Genomic DNA, 21,856 nt, shown 5'->3' with positions numbered 1-21,856 from the left:
TCATATATCTGGTGGTCTGGATCTACTCTGGGAGCTCCCATGACCTTCCACTTGCAGGTGTGCTCCTAAATGGCTTCACTAAGTTGGCGTAAGCTCCAGCACTGAACAGAACAGCCACTGTGTCAGTGCCACACAGGAAAACTGATTGTGAGGCACAGAAGGAGGAGCTGGTGTGAAGGTGAAAAAATGTTCACAACACTGTGCAACTGTGCAACAGATCCCCAGGCTTTCTGAAGGTCTTAAAAGTTTTTCTTTGGACATGGACTTAACACAACACACTGCCCACACGTCGACAATCTACCAAAGAACAAAATTTAAATTGTAGCTTTATCTTTGTTATAACAAACCTGTCACAAAACACAGTTTGTTTCCATTTCTTTAGTTGAAAATATGAAAAATGTCAAAGAGGTTCTGCTATGGTTTGGGGCCACATTTAAGTCAGTGGTGTGTGAGATCTTGTTAAAACTGATGCAATTATGAGCACACAAAAGTACCATCAGATTTTGATCCACACCATCTGGAAAGTATGTCATTGGTAATGACTTCAAAACACAGTAAACACAGCACAAAGGAATACTAACAGTCATGGACTGGCCTCCCCAGAGCCCAACTCAAACAACAGAATGGAACATTAGTTTGCTCACCTCAAGAAAACCAGCTCTGCAGCTGTGGATGGAGGAAGATAATGATGCTTGTTAGGTAAAGTGTGATCAGCTGTGTGATCAGCTGTGTGTAATTACCTGCCTCAAGAGTGTCACACAATCCTCAAAGGAGAGAAGGTGATGATCAGCTCTCATAAAGAAATAAAGAAATAAAGAACAAGGGAGTGTCCTGCGTCCAGAGCATTTTCAAGTTTGGGCAGGAGCTGAATAGACCATGTTAAACCTGACAAAAAAGGGGCATTATTACAGTTATTATTATTATTATTATTATTATTATTATTATTATTATTATTATTATTATTATTGTTGTTGTTGTTGTTGTTGAAGCAGACAAAGAAACAGACACAGCAAAGAGAACAAAAGGCAGGGATATCCAAAGAAGAGCTTTGAATGTGCTTCAAGAAGCCCAGCAAACTATTTCTGAAGACTGTTTAAAGAAAGCCACCTCAGCAAGTTCAGACTGTGCTGAATAATATCAGTGGTTGTACAAAATATTGATTTTCAAGCTCATTACAAATGTACAAACTGTTTTTGCCTGGTGTACTACATTTTTAAATATGGTTGACAGAACAATTTGATATGATTGGATGTAGTATGACTTGCACAAGTCTGCGTGTGTTTAATGATGAAGAACCTGTTACTTGGCAAATTTTCTGGGTTGACTTTGAGATGAAGGACTTCATTCTTGAATCTACATGAGATCAGAGAAAGTCAAAGTGAAGTGAGCGCACCTTGAGTTAACCTTTCCTCAACTTTGATCTGTGTGATTGTAATTACAACCAGTGAGAGCGTCTGAAATGTTCTATAGCAACCAACTATTAGCTACAAATCGATGCATGATGCAGGAATGTGGACAGACCTCCCTGTCCCTGGCCACTTCTTCTTCCAGGGCAACAGTCTTATTGCGGTTTATGAAATAGTGAGGACATTTAATCTATTTAATGTGTTCCTGGAATTTCCCCCTTCCACCATTTGCATGAACACAATTTTTCCATCAGACCATTTTCACGTCTACTGAATCATGTCCATGTACACAAAGTGAATATTTTCCACTTTTAGAGGGCCAGAAGTCTGCATTTGGAAGCAGAGGAGTGGGTGGCATCATGAATGATTTTACCACTCACACTAGAGACCATGGTTTGACTGCCAGACTTGACACATTTTTTTTTTCATATTCTATCTTTTTGTACATGAGCTTTGTCATGAATATTTCACATTTTGCTATGAGACTGGGGTCTCCTAGGGAATACTGAGGTCTTCTCAAGCCATTCCAAGAGGAATAAGCTCCAGTGTGTTGTGAGTCTGCAGCTGCTCCTATATAGACAAGTCGGATAAACCTTCCATACAAGGTGCCCAAAAGGCATCCTAATCTGATGTCCAAACTTACTCCTTTGATGGAGAGGAGTAGCAGCTAAGCTGATCACTGTAAGGTTGAGCTCAAAACCTTTTTTAAGCAAGCTAATTTCTGCCACTTGTATCCAGAGTTTCTGACTATGAATAAAGTAGAATAACCAAGCAGTCAAAAGCTCAAATAATTGTTGTAGTTAAGTCTAGGACCCCAATTGTACTTGTAGGCAGGTTACAAACTTCAAGCAACTGTTCACCAAAAGGAATAATTACTCATGAAAGAATAGAATAATGCATTTGAACACAGAAATAGTCCTTGTTCTTATCCTTATACACTGGGAACAAGGATCATGGAAACAGGCAAACAGGATGATGTGACAGAAAGCTTCCAAGTCTTTACGTGGGAAAAAAAAAAGTCTACACCACAGAAGAATCTATAATGGTTACACATATCAGGAAAACGAGCATTAGAATCTGACAGGAGACAGGAATTATATATACACACTGTGAGCCAATGAGACATAGGAGGGAGCAAAGCACAGGTGAAAAAGACAACAGCAGGTGAAGCCAGTAAAGTGTGTCAGATAATGAGAGAGGAAGGAAAAGAACAGGAAGCAAAAGTAGAAATGGGACCACAACCAGATAAAACAGGAATCCAAAACTCAACATAACAAAAATCTTGGCCGTGGAAGGCATCTCTGCCACCGAGTCAGGCTGTAAATTACACAGGTGTCTAACCAGATTTGACCTTTGATATATAAATGTCACTACTCCCTCATTTTATACTATTTCAGTAAAACTTAATCACAATGTGAATGTGAAATCTTGAGTTATTGCCAAAAACATCTTTTGCAAGCTCACAGGGACCTTGACCTTTTGCTACAAAATGCTAATCAGTTCATTGTCGAATTTAAGTGAATGTTTATGCCAAATTATATATCAGCAAATATCCCTCAAGGCATTGCTGATATATTGCTTTCATATAAGAATTAGATGCAGGATGGTCAGTGAGCTTGACCTTCGTTGCAGAGGCTTAAAAAGTAACTCGTGCAAAAATGCATCAGTCCAGATAAAGCTCCGTGCAAGCATGTGAAGGCAGAAGCAATTTTACAAAAGATAACATGAAGACGTTGACCCCATGTTAATGTTTGCTCACTTCTACTCAAAAAGAGCAATTTTGATATTTTTGTAAACTTCAGACAGGAATTTTTCATCCTTCCTTCCCAAGAATTTTATAAGTTTTTATCTTGGGTGCCATAAGAAATAGGTACTTATGATTTAAAGCTTCCGTCTGTCGTCGAGAGAGCCCAACTCACCACAGATCACGTGTTTTGGCTTCATGGAATCCCCATGGATATCGTTTCTGATCGGGGTCCTCAAGTCACTTCCAGCATGTGGAAGGAGTTCTGTTCTTTGCTTGGAGCCCAGGTTAGTCTCTCCTCTGGGTTTCATCTTCAGACTAATGAGCATACCGAGAGAATGAGCCAACCCTATGTGCAGTATCATCCAACACATCCACCTTTTGAATCATATTTGGGGTATCAGCCCCCTCTGTTCCTATATGTTGAAGGTGAGTGCTCAGTTTCTTCAGTGCAGAAGCAGTGTTTTGTGCAAACTGTGCAAAGAGGAGTTTGCATGCCACCAAAGCACTTCAACCTTGCAGTACCATCTAAATGCAGCAACATGTTGCAGCAAGCACAGAACCTGTGGGAGCTGTTAGCGCTCGTAGCACGAGTACCAACAAAAGGCGTTGGCAGCCCAAACTTATTGAAATGACTGGCTTCAGGACCAAAATCAGTAAGTCAACATCGGACAAAGTTACAAATTCTCTCGGAAAATGGATTGCTCTGGACTGTTGCAGGAACAGTGTAAAGATGCCACCACAGACAAAGAGCCTCCTCCTCTCTTCATTGTCTTCAGACTCTGATTCAGATGAGGAAGCCCTGTGTAACAGGGCCCTGAGTTTGTACAGCGCAAAATCCACCATCAGCGAGAAAGACCGCCCACTGCAGTGGTGGTCCAGCCGAGCAGGGACCCACCCACAGCCGTCTGTCCTGGCCCGCAAGTATTTGATTAGTCCTGCCACTTCCCTCTCTTGTGAGAGACTGTTCTCACTTGCAGGTCACATAGTAACAACAAAGAGAGCTGCCTTGAGCTCTGAAAATGTGAACATCTTTCCCTAAATAAACTGGGTTTTTCAGTACACGTGACACTGCTTTCCCAAAAATCAGTTACATATTTATTTTTGTTACATTGATATTCCAAACTGGAGTTGTCATCGGGGAAGACAGAATATATCCTGAAGAGTTTTCCAGTCATTCACAGGCCACATAAAGAGAGATAATCATTCACACTTTCACATCTTACCCATATGTATTTAGACTTTCTAAGGAACCCAGAGTACACAGAGAATCCGGAAAGAATCTGTCATAAACAGGCACAGGGAGAACTCCACACTGTCTGCATTTAGGTTCTCTAGTTACACAAAACCTTTTTAAAAAAAGGAGTAGATATTAACCTAACCCAATCCCAACCTTTAACCCTAGCTCTGTTGCTGGTTGGGGGATGGTGGGGTAACAGCTGAGTACACTCATCTCTACCTTCATTGAAAAAGTCTTAAGCCATTTTCTTTTTCCACACCTGGAACATCCAGATTCTCTAAACCATTAGTTGTTAGACTGAAAATAGAAGTGTCATTTTTGAAGGGTGTGGTTTGTGGCTCAGCTGCAGCGGAGGGGTGGAGCAGTGGGTTCAGGGTGTGGTGCCAGGGGAGGCTGACTCACACATCTGACCTCATCATCTAATTGGGTCTCCCCTGTTAAGGATGTTGCCGGGACCGGAGGCAAGAGTGATGAGTCCTACAGAAACAGGGGAGCGGGAAAGCTGCTCCTTTAAAAACTGAAAAATAAAAAAGATGCTGAAACACTAAAACGCTGTGGTCGTCAGGTCCTTCATTGCCAAAATAATTTAGACCGTATCCCAAAACCTTTTATGTCCTTAAAACATTCAAAAAACCAAATGCCTTAACATTAGTCTGAGACAGCATGTTTTAAACATACAGTCCAATTATATCACAGTGCTTGTCTTGAATAGCAAATATCATATACTGTGCATTTAATGGTGTTGATGGTCGAGTAACCTTAATCAACTTAAGCCCTCAGTCACATAAAGACAAAAAGGCAGCATTATGCGGCTGGAAAACACCAACTTTCACATGTCACATTTCTCCCCTTTGCACGTATCTACACAACAGCTAACTCTGACAGAAGCTTTCACAGCTCTGCACACAAGATTGTTGGATAACCTGCTTTGGAAAGTTAGTGCAAATCATTAATTCTATATTCGGTTGATGATTGCATTCATCAGACATAAACAAAATTCAACCTCTGTGGGCTACTCTTTGAGAGACCAGAGGTTTACCAGTAACTGTGACCTCAACAACCTTTATGAAACATCTAACTTTACTGCTCTCAGTGTAATTGTTGTTGAGATATTTCCCTCTGAACCAAAGTGGACAGAAAATCTGTAAGATCACAGTGTTAGCATGGCTAAAAATTAACAGGTCAAGAGAGTCAAAGGTCTTTCTCAGGTCAAAATCAATACTGCGTGTTTGTGAAGACCTCGATTCCACAGCAGCTCCTCCTCCGCCTCCTGCTCTGTGTATTTTTTTTAATGTCTGTAAAGGCTCAGAGAACGAATGAATTTATTAACTTGCTTCAGCTGAGTGCCATGTTAGATAGGTTGCCCTCTGACACACACACTGCAGAGTGGGTGAGCACAGTATTGATCTGAAACATCTCATCTCAGCACCGGATTACTCTATCAGAATGAAGGAGGGAGCGATCAGACAGCAGAGCCAGGGAGAAGCTGCTGATGGAGAAGACATACGAGATGAGGTAGATGTGTTAAACCAATCGACTTCTTTCAAACCTTTATTAAAATGTAGTCCCACACATAACCTTCGTTAACCATTTGTCTCTTCTGTAAATGCTCCAACATCTCTGTTCCTCAACCAGCTCTGCCTCGTTAGCAGCCTTACCACTCCTCGTTAACTGTAATTCCTCTCCTCGTTAAAGAAAGGCAGCTCTGAAAAAACAGTTTCAGTGTAATGAAAAAGTTCTTCACAGGATCTGAGAAGAAGAAGAAAAAAGCTCAGCTCTGGGGTTTTGGGTTTCCTTTAGAAGTCTGGGTTTCAGGAAGAAACCAAGTATCTGGCACACTTTCAGTCCAGTGGGGACCCTCTTCAGGAAAATGATCCTCCTGATGAAATGTGCTTTATATAGAAATAATATACCATCATTTCATCACACATCCTGGATGGTGCTAGGTCATAATGTAGTATTAGTTAAATTTTAAAATGTCAGTGTTCGTTATGCATTGATCTATGGAACGTCAGCAGAACCCAGACCAAAGTTAAAGTGCAGCATAGTGAACTACATTTCTGAGTTCAGTGTTATTGTAATGTTTTCACTGTGTGCAAAGCTAAACATGTAGAACAATAATGTAACATCTGTGGCATGATCACTATTTTTTCAAATGATGTAACACAACATGCAGTCTCTTCTGTAAATCGAGCAGTGAGAGAATTCATGACACTTTGACTGAAATTAAACAAACTGCAGATTTTTAAACACGTCACTTGGATCATCGGGACCATTATCTCTCAGCAGCAGCCAGTATTGCTGCATCTGGTACATGTACAATAGTGGTCTGAAGTTTCAATCCACTCATCGTGGACGAGGATGTCATGATGATTTTACCCTTTCACTGATTTCTTTGAAAAGTTTCTTTTCCAGGGTGGAATGATTGAACAGCATACATTTTGAATTACTTTAAAAAACAAGAACTGGGTGAAAAAGTTTGAATTAATTTTTGATTATGTCTACTCCACACAGGGTCAAACGTATGCATACAGGCTCAAATATATACATAAAGACTTACATCTTTTTTTTAACTTGACAAGGCCGAAGCCTTTTAACTTCTCATTATTGATCAATATTGACTACAGCTGGTAGTATCTCTTTGTAGCATTAAGAAGGATTTGTCTGACAGTGCTCATCGGATTGATCAATACTCAGAACAATGAGGAAGTCCAAGAAATTCTGTGGAGATCTGATAAGGAGAATTGTAGATTGTCACATGTTGGGAAGGCCTCCTGGGACCATTTCTAAACAAATTCATACACACAAATGTAGAATTATTTGAATTGCATAAGTACAAGTTATTTAGATTACCAACATCTGGAAGAAGGACCAAACTGTTAACCTTAGATGAGAGAATATTGATTTGGATTTTCAGGAAAAACCCAGGAACCACTAAAGTTCAGAACTGCCATAAACTATTTGACAATATATGAGACATTGACCTTGACCTTTTGTGTAATACAGTGTTATACAACTTGTGCACCCAGTTCTCTTTTTTTAAAGTAATTAAAGATGTATGCTTTACAGTTCTTCTACCCAGGCAAAAGAACAATTCAAAGAATTATTAAAAAGCCCCAAATTACCCTGACATTCATGTCCATGATGAGTGGATAGGAACTGTTGGACTGCTGCTACAGTACATTGTGTGCCCGTGTGTGAGACACAGGCAACATGTGTCAAAACAGCATTAAACACCACAGAATGAGAAGTTATGGTGCTGAGAGAGCGTACTGTAGCATATACTTAAGTATTCAGAGCAGTCTGAAGGCTGAGGCATTTGAACAAAGTGATTACTTTTACATGTTGAACTAATTGTTTCAAAGTTTAACCACATTTAATATGAATATTCAACAATGTGACACAGCATATGGCAAAATAAGGAAAAATACATGACTGTGGAAAGCCTTTAAGAATACTTAACACTATAGATGAATATGGTAATGATGATGCAACCACTTGAAAGCACCAAAAAAGGTAACAAAGCACTGAACTACACAAAATGTTAACTTCGGAGCTTGTGTAAAGTAAAGCTAAAAAAAAAAAAGATTCTTGCAATGTGTTTAAAGTCGATGTTAAAGAATAAATTGTGTCAGGGTAGCCATGAAAGATGCCCCGGGAAAGAAAACTAGTGCAGTGAATGTGGCACCACTCTGGTCCAGTTTCCTATACATTAGCTGCGTATTGATGTGTCAGTTTTTATCCTGATGCGACGTCACGCATCATGTGTGCAGCAGGTGGCGGGTCATCTCTGCAGATGGGTGGAATCGGGCCGAATTAAAAATGCCTTCACTGGGAGACGACAGTAACTGCAACATCAAAACTCATCTTTACATCATTTGCATAAAGATCAGTACTAAGCTAGAACAGTGATACTGTGTGTGTGTGTGTGTGTGTGTGTGTGTGTGTGTGTGTGTGTGTGTGTGTGTGTGTGTGTGTGTGTGTGCACGCTAATTAATTCACCCACTCCCAGCATTTTAAGCGTTTAAGCCAAGCCTGGGGTTTATAGTAACTCTGGATATTAAGCAAATCTCATAGTGAAGTGTGTGTGTGTGTGTTTCTGTTTGTGTGTGTGTTTCTGTTTGTGTGTGTGTGTGTGTGTGTATTAGCATTAGCTGCATTGCTGTATCAAGCTAATCCTTAAGATAACAGTGAGCTTTGTGCACGCACACATGAACACACACTTTTGAGCAGACTATCACTTGGACCGTCCCTGAACACCAGTATTGTGTTTATCTGACGTTCTGAAGCTCTGCTCAGAACACAGTTACTGTTTTTAAATAATAACCAGCTGTGGTTTCTTTACCATGTGTCTTACTGCTTTGCTGGTTAGTCATCAGATTAACATATTTAATGAGCTCACACTGGCACCTTTACAGGATGTTAGTCATATGCACACTCATAGTACCATGAGTCTCAGTCCCACAAATAATCTACGTCTGCCTTTATATTTATTGCATTACCTTTAGTATTGTCATGCTCTCACAAAGACTTTCTCTTTTGTGTGCCATTTAAGGAATCAGGTTAGTGCACAAAGTCGACTGTAACCGGGTTTCTGGCAGCTGGAGCATTAAGCTTTAACTAACAGGTTGCTGTGCTGTGATCGAGCTCTGCTAGTATGCCAGCTGCCGTATTGATTCAGAATTGATCCAAACAGCAGCTGCCAGCGAATAGTGGACCACGGGTGGTGGAAACACTGAGACCAAGTCTGACTGGTGGTGGATTTTGGCTCAGCGTGTGCTAAAAATACTAAAAAGTTCCCTCAGAGACTCCTCTGGTCACTTCAGATGTCAAAAAGTTGGCATGTTAATCAGTTCATTGTGAACTTGATGAAAAACCAATTAAAACTGCAGTTTTATACCATTGTTCTATCGAAACACGGCAGAGGAAGTCAATGAAGAAAACAAAGCTTCAACTGATGGACGGTAAAGAGTGTGTTTGAAATTCTACTGATATTTTGTTATTTTGCAGTTTTTGATGCCTAAAAGCTCTTCAATTAGGAAATGAGCACAATTTTCTAATGTATAAAAGCAATAAATTATAAAAACTATGTGTGTGTTTGTGGATTTGTGTCATTTATATAACCATCACTTAAAGTGACATTAGCCAGCTTTTAGTTTTTAATGTTACAATAAATGTCCATATGGTTAATGGACTGTAACACTTATCCAACTTATTCCCATCGAGGTCAAGGACAGAGCAGGAAATCAAAATATCAGTGAAGACTCAGAAACCTTAGCCACTGGTCCTCCTTCCATAGAAGTGAAGACGAATTTAGATTTCTGGATGTGAAAATCAATGTTATACATCTCTTTGCACAGATTCATGAATCCATAACTGTCATGAAAATTTGAATTCCACGTCAGAGGGATGGGTTTAAAATACCTTTGTGTTTGTGTGATCAAAGCACCGAACAGCAGCTGCTGTCCTGCTCTGCTCATCGATCTGTCAGAATCATTACTCTTAGACTCAGCTCGTGTTGTGTCACAATAGGGGATAGTTTCCTGTCTGCAAAACAGACGGCCATTCACAGTTGCCTGGATGGATCAAATAACAGCACCTCAATGAGTGCAGTAATGCATGTCATTACAACTCATTTCACAAATTTGGACTGACTTTCAATGAGCAATCAGGCATCTTCAAACAGTTTTGGAATCTAGCGTCTCATTTGTGAAGATGCTCTGGTTTAACTCATCGGGCTTATTTAGGCAACACTCACAGTCCAATGAGGCCGTCCATGTAAAATAATCAGTTTCTTCAGACAGGCAGCTTTCTGCTCACCACCAAACATTTTAACCTGCTGCCTTTTTGTAAATCTGACCACACAGCAGGAAAAATAAAAGTACTAGTGGATGAACAAATCCAGATGTAGGATTTGCTTGATTTAGGCCACTAACATGTCCTCCACCTCTGATTCTGTCGCTCTTTACACTCAGTACTCATGTATATTCATCTCAAGTCAACAATAATCGAGCTGTTCCACTAATAAAGCTTAAAAGCTTTAAAGAAGACATACATGTAGCCTTGGCAAACTAAATGTTGAGATTTCATCTTTTATTTTTTTGTTTACAAAACACTTTTTAAAATTATTTTCATTGATCATGTTCCTCTAAATAATGATGGAGTTATTTTAAGCTTTCTTAAGTCAGTATAATTTTGGCTCAGAGCACATGTGTCCTCTTTGGCTGCTTCATAACGAGTGTTTCTGTTATTTTGTCAGCTGATCAGCTCAGATGATAGACTGGATCCAGCTCTCTAAATATTGCACAAGGTTGTATTAATATATTATTACATTTGCTGCATCATTTCCTTTATGTCCCAAACAAGCAAATACAATAAAAAAAAAATCACCATGATTACTAATGATAGTTTTATACGGATGCTCAGCAGCATATTGCTCATTAGTGGAAACACTTTTATCCAAACAGAAGTCACAAGCCTCTGTGACAAGTGGAGAAATCACCAGGTGTAAATACCTGGTTAGTGTTGTTTAATACAACACAGCAACTTGAAATGGAATTAAATTTTCTATATCTGCATGTGCATCATTAGGCAAAGCTATAAGCTAACTGTCTCAAATATTGTAGAGCTTGAATACATAAATGCAGGTTCTGGTACAGTACAGTTAATTAGCTGAAATCACTGATATTATCTGCATAAAAGCTTAAATGGAGAATACGACTCCTGACATTTTCCATGACCAGCTACAGTGGAGGTTAGCAAACTTCAAAGGAGCCGTTATTGAGTAATTTTTGATCCCAGAAAAATCTGTATGATGTTGAAACACATGTTTGAGCTTTATAATAAAGGTGCTGCAGCCTGTAGCCTATTAAAATTACAGGTAAGTGTAAACCTTTAAAATCTTTTAGAAAATGGGACTAATGGGTCATGTTTTTATAGCAAAAATATCATGATTTTGTTGTATTCATAATTAAAGCAACAAAAGAATGATTTATTAAAAATGTTTTTTCATTGACAAGAAAACAGACCGAGCGTTGATTAGCTGCTTTGCACATCTCTAGCATTGACAGAGACATTTCAGGGATTTATACTCGGTCTGCACTCCAGATGAGTTAATTGTAAATCACGTTAGTCATGATGATGGCGCATTAACGCTGACAGCACTAAAAATATATATAAAGTCGCCAATTTGGGATGAAAGAGATAAACCTAAGAATGTAACCAAAGCGGTCTGTCGCTTGTGCAGATGTATAGTGCGAGCAAGTACTCAAACACGACTAACTTGCATGAGCATGTACATGTCCACCATCCAGCTGAGTATGCTAGGCTACCAGCAGCTTCTGCAGCTCCATCAAGCATTTGGGCGCACTCTGAAGAGGGTGCATTTGCTCGCAGATGAAAAAGGGTGTTGTTAAAGCAGCACTATTATTTGGACTTTTGACTGCTTCTATTAGCTCCATCGTTATTAGCAATCTTACTCATGAGAAATAAATAAATCGCCCTTGTAAAAATGATCAGGCTCAGCCTACCGTCAGTAGTCAATATATTCATCCAATTGCCCAACCCTAGCGTGGATTCAAAAGGTCTGTGTGTATGCTTAGATTTGAATCTGTAGCCATGCAGATATATGCAGGCGGTGTCCTGCCTTTAATGGGTCACCCCTGACTTCTGTCAGTGGAGCAGAGCCGACGCTCCCCCTTCAGACATTGGCTGAAGAGAAAACTCTAACCTGAGACCACACAAGTTCATCGCTGGTGTATTTTCAAAGTTAACATCGATGGGCTTATCTGACCCGCTGCTCCCACCGTCGCTCATCTTAAATGGTCAGATTGAAGACCCTGCCTAAATGCTTGTTACACTGAGTCTTTGTAAGTGATTTAAGCTCATGAAAATCCATGCATTGAACTCTGAGCCATTCAGACACTCTAAGCAGCTTAATTTTAGCCAATGCAGTTCATTAAAATAGACCCACATGTCTGAGACAGGTCTTCAGAATCAGGTCAGCGTGCCCCAAAATCATCACAGTTAGCGTCTTTGTCAGATATTCCTCCTTGAACAAGGCAATCATTCTAGATTTGCTTTATGTCCTCTTCATAAAATAATGTTGATCACTGTGTATTATGTTACCATTAGCAAGTCTAAATATATAACACAGAATAGAGAATTCATCATTTCCTATAATGACTCTCTTTATCACGCAGTTTTATTGTATTCAGGCTGCACTGGTCTATATGGCAGCCCTCTTGCTCATGGAGCCAATCAGAATTGAGTAGTATAAAAGTGAGGAATGAGTTAATTATGTCTCATCACTGACTAAAGCTCTTCTCAGGCAGAGTCCTTATGTGGTAATGTCTTTACTCTGTCCAATCACAGCTGAGCTCAACATTTTTCCAAACAATTAACCACAAGTTTGTGTTTTTCACAATACGTTGAAAAGACGTTGATAAAACACTGTGTCAGTGCACACACACACACACACACACACACACAGATAGAGGCCACACATATTCGTGCATGAAATAATAAATGTATCAGCACACAGTCTGTTTCCCATCTGCACCATGGGGAAGAAATCTGATGTGGAAACTGCAGCAGAGGCTTATGGGAAATTCATAAGGAGTTTTATATGTACGCCCGTGTGTGAGTGTGTGTGCGTTTGAGACAAGTGGAACACACACAAAGACATGCACACACAGGCGTATGGCATGTGGAGTGTGAGTTAATCAATGTCGTGAATGTGAAGCTTTGACCTTTTCAAGCTGAACCACTTGCTGGTATAGGAAAAGTGTGTGTTTCCGTGTGTGTGTACCGTCTCTCTCTCTGCATTGTGTATGAGCTCCTGAAGAAGCCCAGCAGCTCGTCCTCGATGGCAGCATCAAAGCTCACGTTTAGCCGGTAAACCCTCATCGGCTTCATCTCGCGGTGCAGCGCCACCACGTACATCTGATTGGCTGGGAAGGGGAAGTGTCGGTGGATACGCATGACTCCGCCCCCGGGCCTGTTGGAAGGACGACCTCCAACACCGCCCTCAGCAGTAACTGTCACCCGGTCCACCTGATGGATGGAAGAGAAAATAGGATAAAGTCATCCACACACCAACTGTGTCTCCACAATAAGACTCATCTACAAGTGCAGACCAGAAGAGTGAAATATGTTTGGATATGCTATAATCAGATTTCGTGTTTTATTATCATTAAATAAATAAAATCTTGGTAGCGATAATAGCAAATCACACAGAAACGCAGTAATCCATCAACAAATTGAGTTAAGGAGAAGCCTTTCAGCAAGGAAACATGAATGCGAACAGCACAGGATTTAAACATTTAAAAGCTTCAGGATATTTAAAATTCATTTTGATGAGTGACACTCGATGTTAACAGCAAATCTGCAAAGAAACTCTGCAGGGGTTGTTTAATAGGATGCACGTGTACACGCGTACTCGTGCATCCTAAACTCCTCAAACTCAGACACACGCTCACTCACATCCAGAGCACCTCTGAAAGCCGCTGACTTCCTGTTGCTGCTCATGTTTATGTCATTTCCCGCCCGAAACATGACAGCAGTGGTTGATTTCTGAGGTGGGTTAAAGCAAACAGCAGCTGACTTCTTGTGATCCTACAGGTGAGTGCGTGGGAAATGTCTGACCTAGGGCTGTGCGATATGACCAAAATCTCATATCCTGATATAAGAATTCTATTGTCCCAATAACAATATTGTAACTGTCCCTGAGACAGTTAAAATAAAGTTGGTTATTTCATGTTTCTGTGATAGATTCATGCTTAATTTAGTTCATTTATTTATAAGATAAGAGGATAAAAGTTTAACATTAATTAAAAAACATGTCTAAAATATGTGATTGCAAAATATGGGTTTGTTTAATATGTAAAGTGCTGTAAAGTTTGTATGAGGTAAAGTTGTAATTGTCACATGACCAGAGTTTGGTTGAGAGCGCAACCATGGTATCGTGGAGCTAGCATGGATACATGGCTACAGATGCATCTACAGCCTCAGCGTTAATGTCATTCTGCATGTGGTCCAAGAGGCGCACACGGTATGGTTTAATGTATATTGTTTGTATAATGTTGCATACGTGTTCTACACTGGTAATGAGAGGACATTTTTGTTATATCCATTATTGTGCATTTTTTCTGTTCTGCTTGCACAAGACTGTTTATGGACACTGATATGAGAGACTGATAAGTTCAAACATTTATGTTGTAAACTTTGTGTTTCTTCAGTTTTCACGGTGTCTGAAGACAATAAGAGAGAAAGAGAGAGAAATAAATTTCCGAAGACATCAGTATGATTCGTGGCCATTCTTTGTTGGACCCCTGTAGTTACAGTGAAAACGTACCGCCAACGTGGCTGGAAGTTCGACGTTAGAAGCAATGCATGTTCCAGAATAAGAGAAGAAGAAACGTTCTTGACAGCGCAGAGTGTGTGGTTCGAGAACACAGCGGAAAAGAGGCTTGGAAACTTAAAAAGAGGAAACACCATTATTGGCGCTTTGGACGGCAACGACCACAACTTCACCAATAGAGGGCGACATTGACCATCATAAACGACAGCTCTGCAAATCTCTGCCGCTGCACACAGCAAGGACTGTAAAATCGCTGGCGGTCTTCAAGGAAAAGATAACGGCTCTTCAGTCAGCGCCAGGTTGGGTTGTGATATATCCACAACTTCACGGATGTTAGTAAAGTTTGGAGAGATCTATTAAAATAATAATTTATTTTGTATGAGAAAGGTACTGAGTTAAAGGTAACCAACCTGTCATTATAGCCAAAGTGTTCCCTTTTATTTTACAAGTGGTGTTGTTTAAAGTGTTCTAATAATGTTTAAGAGTTCAACTTAAAAGAAGAATAACAAGGGGTGTAGTTAAGCAAATTGTTGCAAGAATCAGATTGTATTGAGAATTATATATTTGCCAGGATCGCATGTACATATAGCAACAACTTGTTTATGCAGCAGGTTTGCTGAAACATGTACAATGTCAGTAAACACAGAAAATTCACATATTGAAGAATGCAGAGAACAAATTGATTCCCTTAAGGAAGAGCTAAGTAGATTGAATGAACAATTGAAATTACAGACTGATGATGTTGAAAGGGAGAAATTGGAGTTACTCATAGGTGATATTCATGCTAAAATAGAAATCAAGCAGATAATGTTGAAGAAGCCTGCCGCTAATACTTCAAGACTAGAGCCTAGGAAATCCTCAAGGGAGCGAAAGTTAACGCCCAAAATGCTAGAACTTAAGCAACAAGAGTTCTCTCAGAAGGAGAGTAAATTTATCAAACTATATGAAAGCTGGAAAGAACAAGTTAAAGCTACACGTTCCAAACTTAAAGATGAGTGCTCTGACCAAGAATTAGCTGACATGATGGATACTGTCGAAGGGCTGGAGTCACAAGTGAAAAATACATATGAAGATATGAGATCGCAGTCACCCCCTTCTACGGAGACTAGAAGAAAAATTGATTCCTGCACAGCAGTAACAGCAGACTTGATGAGAATACTTAAAGTACGTATGAGTGAAGTGGGGCAAGAAGAGTTTGATGCTAAGGCAGAAAATGCGAGACTTCACATGGTGCTAGACAGAGAATATGCTCAGTCAATATTTGGGACTACAATCTCCCGGCCTTCCGTACGTAGCTGCCGCTCAAGCTGTTTATCGGAGCAGCAAAGCATCAATGTAAAAAAGGCAGAGTGTGCTGCACAGCTTGCCGCGAAGCAGGCCGAGATAGAGATGGAGGAGGCTATTGCTACACAAAGGCAAGAGCTTAAAAGACTAGAAAATCAGCGAGATCTTCAGGTAATAACTGCAAAGCTAAAGGCTTATTCTCAAGCAGATTCAAGTGAAGCCTGTGGAGAAGACAAAAGCGCACACAGTGAGGTAGTCAGTTGTCCTCCATTAGCTCCTGAAGAAATCATACCAGAGCAAAACTACAAGAATAATAACAATGAACAACCAAACAATACTAACAATGAGTCATTGTTAATGCAAGCCTTGCATGACACAATGGTCCTCACCAGACTTCCTGCACCTGAGCCCCCAGTCTTCTCAGGAGACCCACTTAAGTTCTTAGAGTGGAGCACTAGTTTCAAAGCTTTGATAGAACGGTGATGCACAAATCCAGCTGACAGGTTGTTCTACCTACGCAAATACATCAGTGGAGAAGCACGGTCTGTATTGGAGGGAAGCTTTTACAGAAAAGATGACGAAGCATATGACCAAGCTTGGGAAGCTTTGAATGCTCGGTATGGCCACCCCTTTTTAATTCAGTGTGCATTTAGGGAAAAACTGAACAACTGGCCAAAGATTGGTTCAAGAGAGTCGCTTAAACTGAGACAATTCAGTGATTTTCTGACAGCCTGCAGCAATGCTATGCCATACATCAAAGAACTGCAGGTCTTAAATGACTGTGAAGAGAATCAAAAATTGCTCCAAAAACTTCCTGACTGGGTGACTTCTCGTTGGAATCGTCGTGTCACAGTGCAGTTACGGCAAAAAGAAGAATGTCCAAGCTTCAATCAATTTGCTGATTTTGTTGCACAAGAAGCGGAAGTTGCATGCAATCCTGTAACATCATTTCATGCCTTGAAACACACTGAAGAAAGGTCAGCTAGAGACATAAAGCGTCCAAAGGCTAATGCATACATCACAAATGTGAAAGCATCAGACAGAACAACCACAGGATACAGCGGAGTGGAGAACAATTCAAATGAGCCTGATATAGAAAGAAAAGCAAATGCTTTGCCATCAAACTCAGTCACATGTATTTGCTGTGGAGAAAGCCATTCTATTCACAAATGCCAGACCTTTGCTAAAATGTCCGTGGAGAACAAGAGAAAGTTCATACTTGACAATAACCTGTGCTTTGGCTGTCTCAGAAGAGGACACAATTCAAAAGACTGTAAGCGCAAGGCGACTTGTGGGGTTTGCAAAAAACATCATCCAACAGCTCTTCACGAAGACCGTCCAAAGACTGCAGTGAACACATCATCACATAGAATGCAGACAGAAGAAAACATATCTGCACTTTCTTGTTGCATGGACAGAGGAGATGGTGGGAGCACATCCATGATAGTGCCTGTGTGGGTTTCTTCAACCACCACTCCAGAGAGAGAGACCTTAGTGTATGCTCTATTAGATACACAGAGTAGCAACACTTTTGTAGATCAAGGGGTATGTGAGGAGATGGGGATGAGTTTAGAGCCAGTGAAGTTAAAGCTAACCACTATGATGGGAAGAGATTCCATTGTTCAGAACGAAAGAGTTAGTGGGCTCAGAGTTAGAGGGTTTTCCTCCAAAAGTTTTATCAACTTGCCACTTGCCTATACCAGAGACTTCATCCCACTTGAACGTTCACACATTCCCACCTCTGAAACTGCCAAAAGATGGGAACATCTAATCAGAATAGCACAGGAGATGCCTGAGTTAATGGATTGCAAGGTCGGGCTGTTAATAGGCTACGACTGTCCTAGAGCACTGGCACCACGGCAAGTAATCGCGGGAGGTGACGAAGAGCCATATGCAATCAAGACAGACCTGGGCTGGAGCATTGTTGGCAGTTCACAAAAAATGGCAACATCAGCAGAAGTGACAGGCCTGTGCCATCGCTTATCTGTTAAGGAACTTCCACCCTTGACACCAGCCACCATCATCAGAGTACTTGAGTCAGACTTCAAAGACACAGCTCCTGGAGAAAAGAGCATATCACAAGATGACATACAGTTCATGCAACTGCTAAATGAGAAAATACACCAGAATGCTGATGGGCACCTAGAGATGCCACTTCCCTTTAAGGCACGCCCTCAGCTGCCAGAAAATAAGCGTCTGGCTCTGGTGCGACTTAAGCACCTGAAAGGGAAGTTTGAGAAAACTCCCAAATTTAAGGACGATTATGTAAGGTTCATGGACAATGTCTTCAAGGAAGGTGATGCTGAAAGAGCTGAAGATGATCCCAGAGAAGGAAATATGTGGTATATTCCACATCAAGGCGTCTATCACCCGAGAAAACCAGAAAAAATCAGGGTTGTGTTTGACTGCTCTGCAAAGTACAGTGGCACAGCTCTGAATGATCACCTCTTTACGGTGGCCCCTAGAGACAAAGCATGTACAAACTCCAAAACACTTGCAAACTCCAAAACACATGCAAACTCCAAAACACTTGCAAACTCCAAAACACATGCAAACTCCAAAACACATGCAAACTCCAAAACACTTGCAAACTCCAAAACACATGCAAACTCCAAAACACTTGCAAACTCCAAAACACTTGCAAACTCCAAAACACATGCAAACCCCAAAGCACATGCAAATTCCAAAACACAACGGAAGTGCTCCAGGACGCTAGGGGCAGTGTTGAGCTTTTGTTACCTAGTAACTACACAAGCCAGGATGTACCAATGACCGGATTTGGGGTCTGCAGCCTTAAAGGCCGCATTTTAAGGCCGATTACGTCACAGCGACACGACGAAGGCTGTCCCAATTCAAAGGCTGCTCGAAATGCGGCCCTCAAATGCGTCCTTAATTTCCCTGAATTTTAAGGATGGGCCTTCATGGCCCAACATATCCCAGATTTCATAGCGCGGCTGTGGTGTGGATAATTTTGCCGAAAAAAACGGCGGAAGCGGAGCCGCCGAAGAGTAAACTTTCAGAAGTAAGTACTGAATATTATGTCACTTATTTATGCGCAAATTTTTTTTATAATGAAGAACATTAAAACATTACTGTTGGCCACATGTCGGGAAAGTTATGTGACATTAGCGATGTTTGTACTAACTTGGTTTTAAAGCCTTTACTCCAAAATATACGCCGTTCAATAGTTGACTTTAATCTTACAGAGAATGTGATGATTTTATGGATAATTAAAGTCAGTCATATATCCACAAACACAACAGGCTGAACGTCAGTGATGCTGCTCGGTTTGCAGTCCTGAATATCACGGCACAAGCAGGATTCATTGCACTGTTAATGTTAGCTGTGTTATATTGCTGCCTCTGTTCGGTGGTGTCGAGCCAAATGGAGTTTAACGTGTGTTTGAACGAGCTGACGGTTCACTCGTTAAGCTGAAAGAAAGATGCTTTAATCAAAGGAGTCACACATGTGTCCACTGTACCATCTGGGAACTCTTCTTGTTTCGTAATAACACAGTCCTCCTTCTTTTGTGCTGTTTTGTAGCAGTGTATACACCTGAGACTGTCACCTGTCTGTCTGTCCTGCACTCTCTCTCTTTTTCTTTCTCTCTGATTTTGTAATAAAAGTATGAACATGTATTTATAAGTTACACTTGTGTTTGAATCCTGCAGCTTATCACACATTTGATTTCCATGTTTGACAACTGCAAGTGTCCAGAGTGAGGACAGACTGAGGGACCCACTGCTGCACATCATCTGTGAGGCTTTGCACCCCTGATGATCCACCAGGACTCAGCAGTGTGTGAGGAAGAGGAGGAGGAAGAGCCAGCAGCAGCTGACAGATGGAGAGAATAGACAGACTGTTCCCTGTTTGTGAAGGACTGCTAGGAAAGTTTAACATAACTAATCGTCTGTCCTGAATCAGTCTTATTAGGTAATGTTCAAATAATTTTATCATTCCAGTGTTTGCAGTGTGGGAGAAAGTACTCAGGGCCTTCAAGTGAAACACTATGAAAGGAAGAAACAAGTTTAATATTCAGAAACCTAAAGTATGTATCAGCAGCAGAATGGACCTAAAAATAAATGTTTGTTTCAGTTCTATGAAGCTTTGAGTATTTTGGATTAGTAGCACTGCTGTGTTTGTTGCATCATATCGCTGTAATTGTTTATATGCTTTATATATTCTGAGGTAAGTTGATCTATAGTGTTACATCATATTCTATAATGATGCTATGTGTTTGTATACTTTCTGCCCAGTTTGACCCATTTAGCAGAAGTCAGCCTGTTTAAGGCTCTGATATCTGTCCTGTATGACTTAAAGCAGTTATGACATGGTCTGATTTTCTCACCCAATAAAGGAATATTCAATATATCAGTCTACTCTTCATTTTATCAGAAACAGTTATCACAGCTCATATAATTTCTTTTTACACACGTATGTAAGCAATGAGCCAAATTTAGTAATGCCAACATACTGAAGGAACAACATGTCTCTCTTATATATGATACACCTATATATGCACTGTCAAAGATACTTGTCTTTGAGTGAAGATTTAAGGTGATAAGACATAAATAACTGCAACTTGAATCTGTACTGAGGCTCAGTATTTGACACAGAGTTCATGTTCACTGCTGTAATAGCTAATAATGATTAATATAATAACTATAATATTGGCCATATTATATTTACATTACCAAAGTGATATGACTTTAGTCTCATGAACAACATTAGCTAATTGTTATTTACTAACTAATCTTAAATGACTGTTCAGTACAGAAATGAAGCCCAAAAATCATGTTTTACTGTCCTGTGGTCTCAGCCTCAGATACTTATCAAATCACACAAAGCTCTTGTAGAAACAAACAAACAAATGAACAAAATATGTTTTCCTTCATTTCTGTCAAACAAAATTGTATGACACATTTCCAGCGGTTAGTATCATGGTTGCTAGGCAACCTGGGAAGCGCGACAGAGACTAGACCGTCCCATACAGACAAACTTGCCGTTTATTTTGCAAATCGAGCTCAACACTGCCCCTAGCGTCCTGGAGCACTTCCGTTGTGTTTTGGAATTTGCATGTGCTTTGGGGTTTGCATGTGTTTTGGAGTTTGCAAGTGTTTTGGAGTTTGCATGTGTTTTGGAGTTTGCATGTGTTTTGGAGTTTGCAAGTGTTTTGGAGTTTGCATGTGTTTTGGAGTTTGCAAGTGTTTTGGAGTTTGCATGTGTTTTGGAGTTTGCAAGTGTTTTGGAGTTTGCATGTGTTTTGGAGTTTGCATGTGTTTTGGAGTTTGCAAGTGTTTTGGGGTTTGCATGTGTTTTGGAGTTTGCAAGTGTTTTGGAGTTTGCAAGTGTTTTGGAGTTTGCATGTGTTTTGGAGTTTGCAAGTGTTTTGGAGTTTGTACGTGCTTTGTCTCTAGGGGCCACCGTACCTCTTGACTGGACCTGATCTCATTAACAGTTTGACTGGAGTACTCTGCCGATTTCGCCAACACCCAATTGCAATCATCTGTGATGTAGAGAAGATGTTTCACAGATTTCATGTAAACAGAGAGGACAGAAATTACTTGCGATTCCTGTGGTGGGAAAATGGTGAAACAAACACAGAGCCAAAAGAATATCGCATGAAAGTCCATCTTTTCGGGGCCGCATCCTCACCAGGCTGCGCAAATTATGCAATGAAGTATCTTGCGAGCCAAAATGAAAGGGAACATCCCACAGCAGCCAACTTCATCAGAAGTAGTTTCTATGTTGATGATGGGCTAATCAGTGTAAAAACTGTGAATGCAGCCATTGAACTAGTGAGAGATGTGCGGAAGGTGTGT

The 21,856-nt window shown here is 40.4% G+C and overlaps 1 protein-coding gene across 2 annotated transcripts in view; it reads right to left on the bottom strand.

Annotated features, from left to right (window-relative positions):
- The window catches only part of LOC102788275 (thyrotropin-releasing hormone-degrading ectoenzyme-like), a 267,187-nt gene that overhangs the window by 230,067 nt on the left and 15,264 nt on the right, over positions 1–21,856 (bottom strand). For both annotated transcript variants that reach the window (XM_006781006.2, XM_087830568.1), the window contains exon 2: positions 13,200–13,444. In XM_006781006.2, the coding sequence (XP_006781069.2) occupies positions 13,200–13,444 (245 nt within the window). The remainder of the gene's footprint in view (positions 1–13,199; positions 13,445–21,856) is intronic.

Source organism: Neolamprologus brichardi, chromosome 17 (genome assembly GCF_056152115.1).
Source record: "Neolamprologus brichardi isolate AB-2024 chromosome 17, ASM5615211v1, whole genome shotgun sequence".
Classification (NCBI taxonomy): Eukaryota; Metazoa; Chordata; class Actinopteri; order Cichliformes; family Cichlidae; genus Neolamprologus; species Neolamprologus brichardi.
This window is presented reverse-complemented; position numbering and strand designations above follow the sequence as displayed.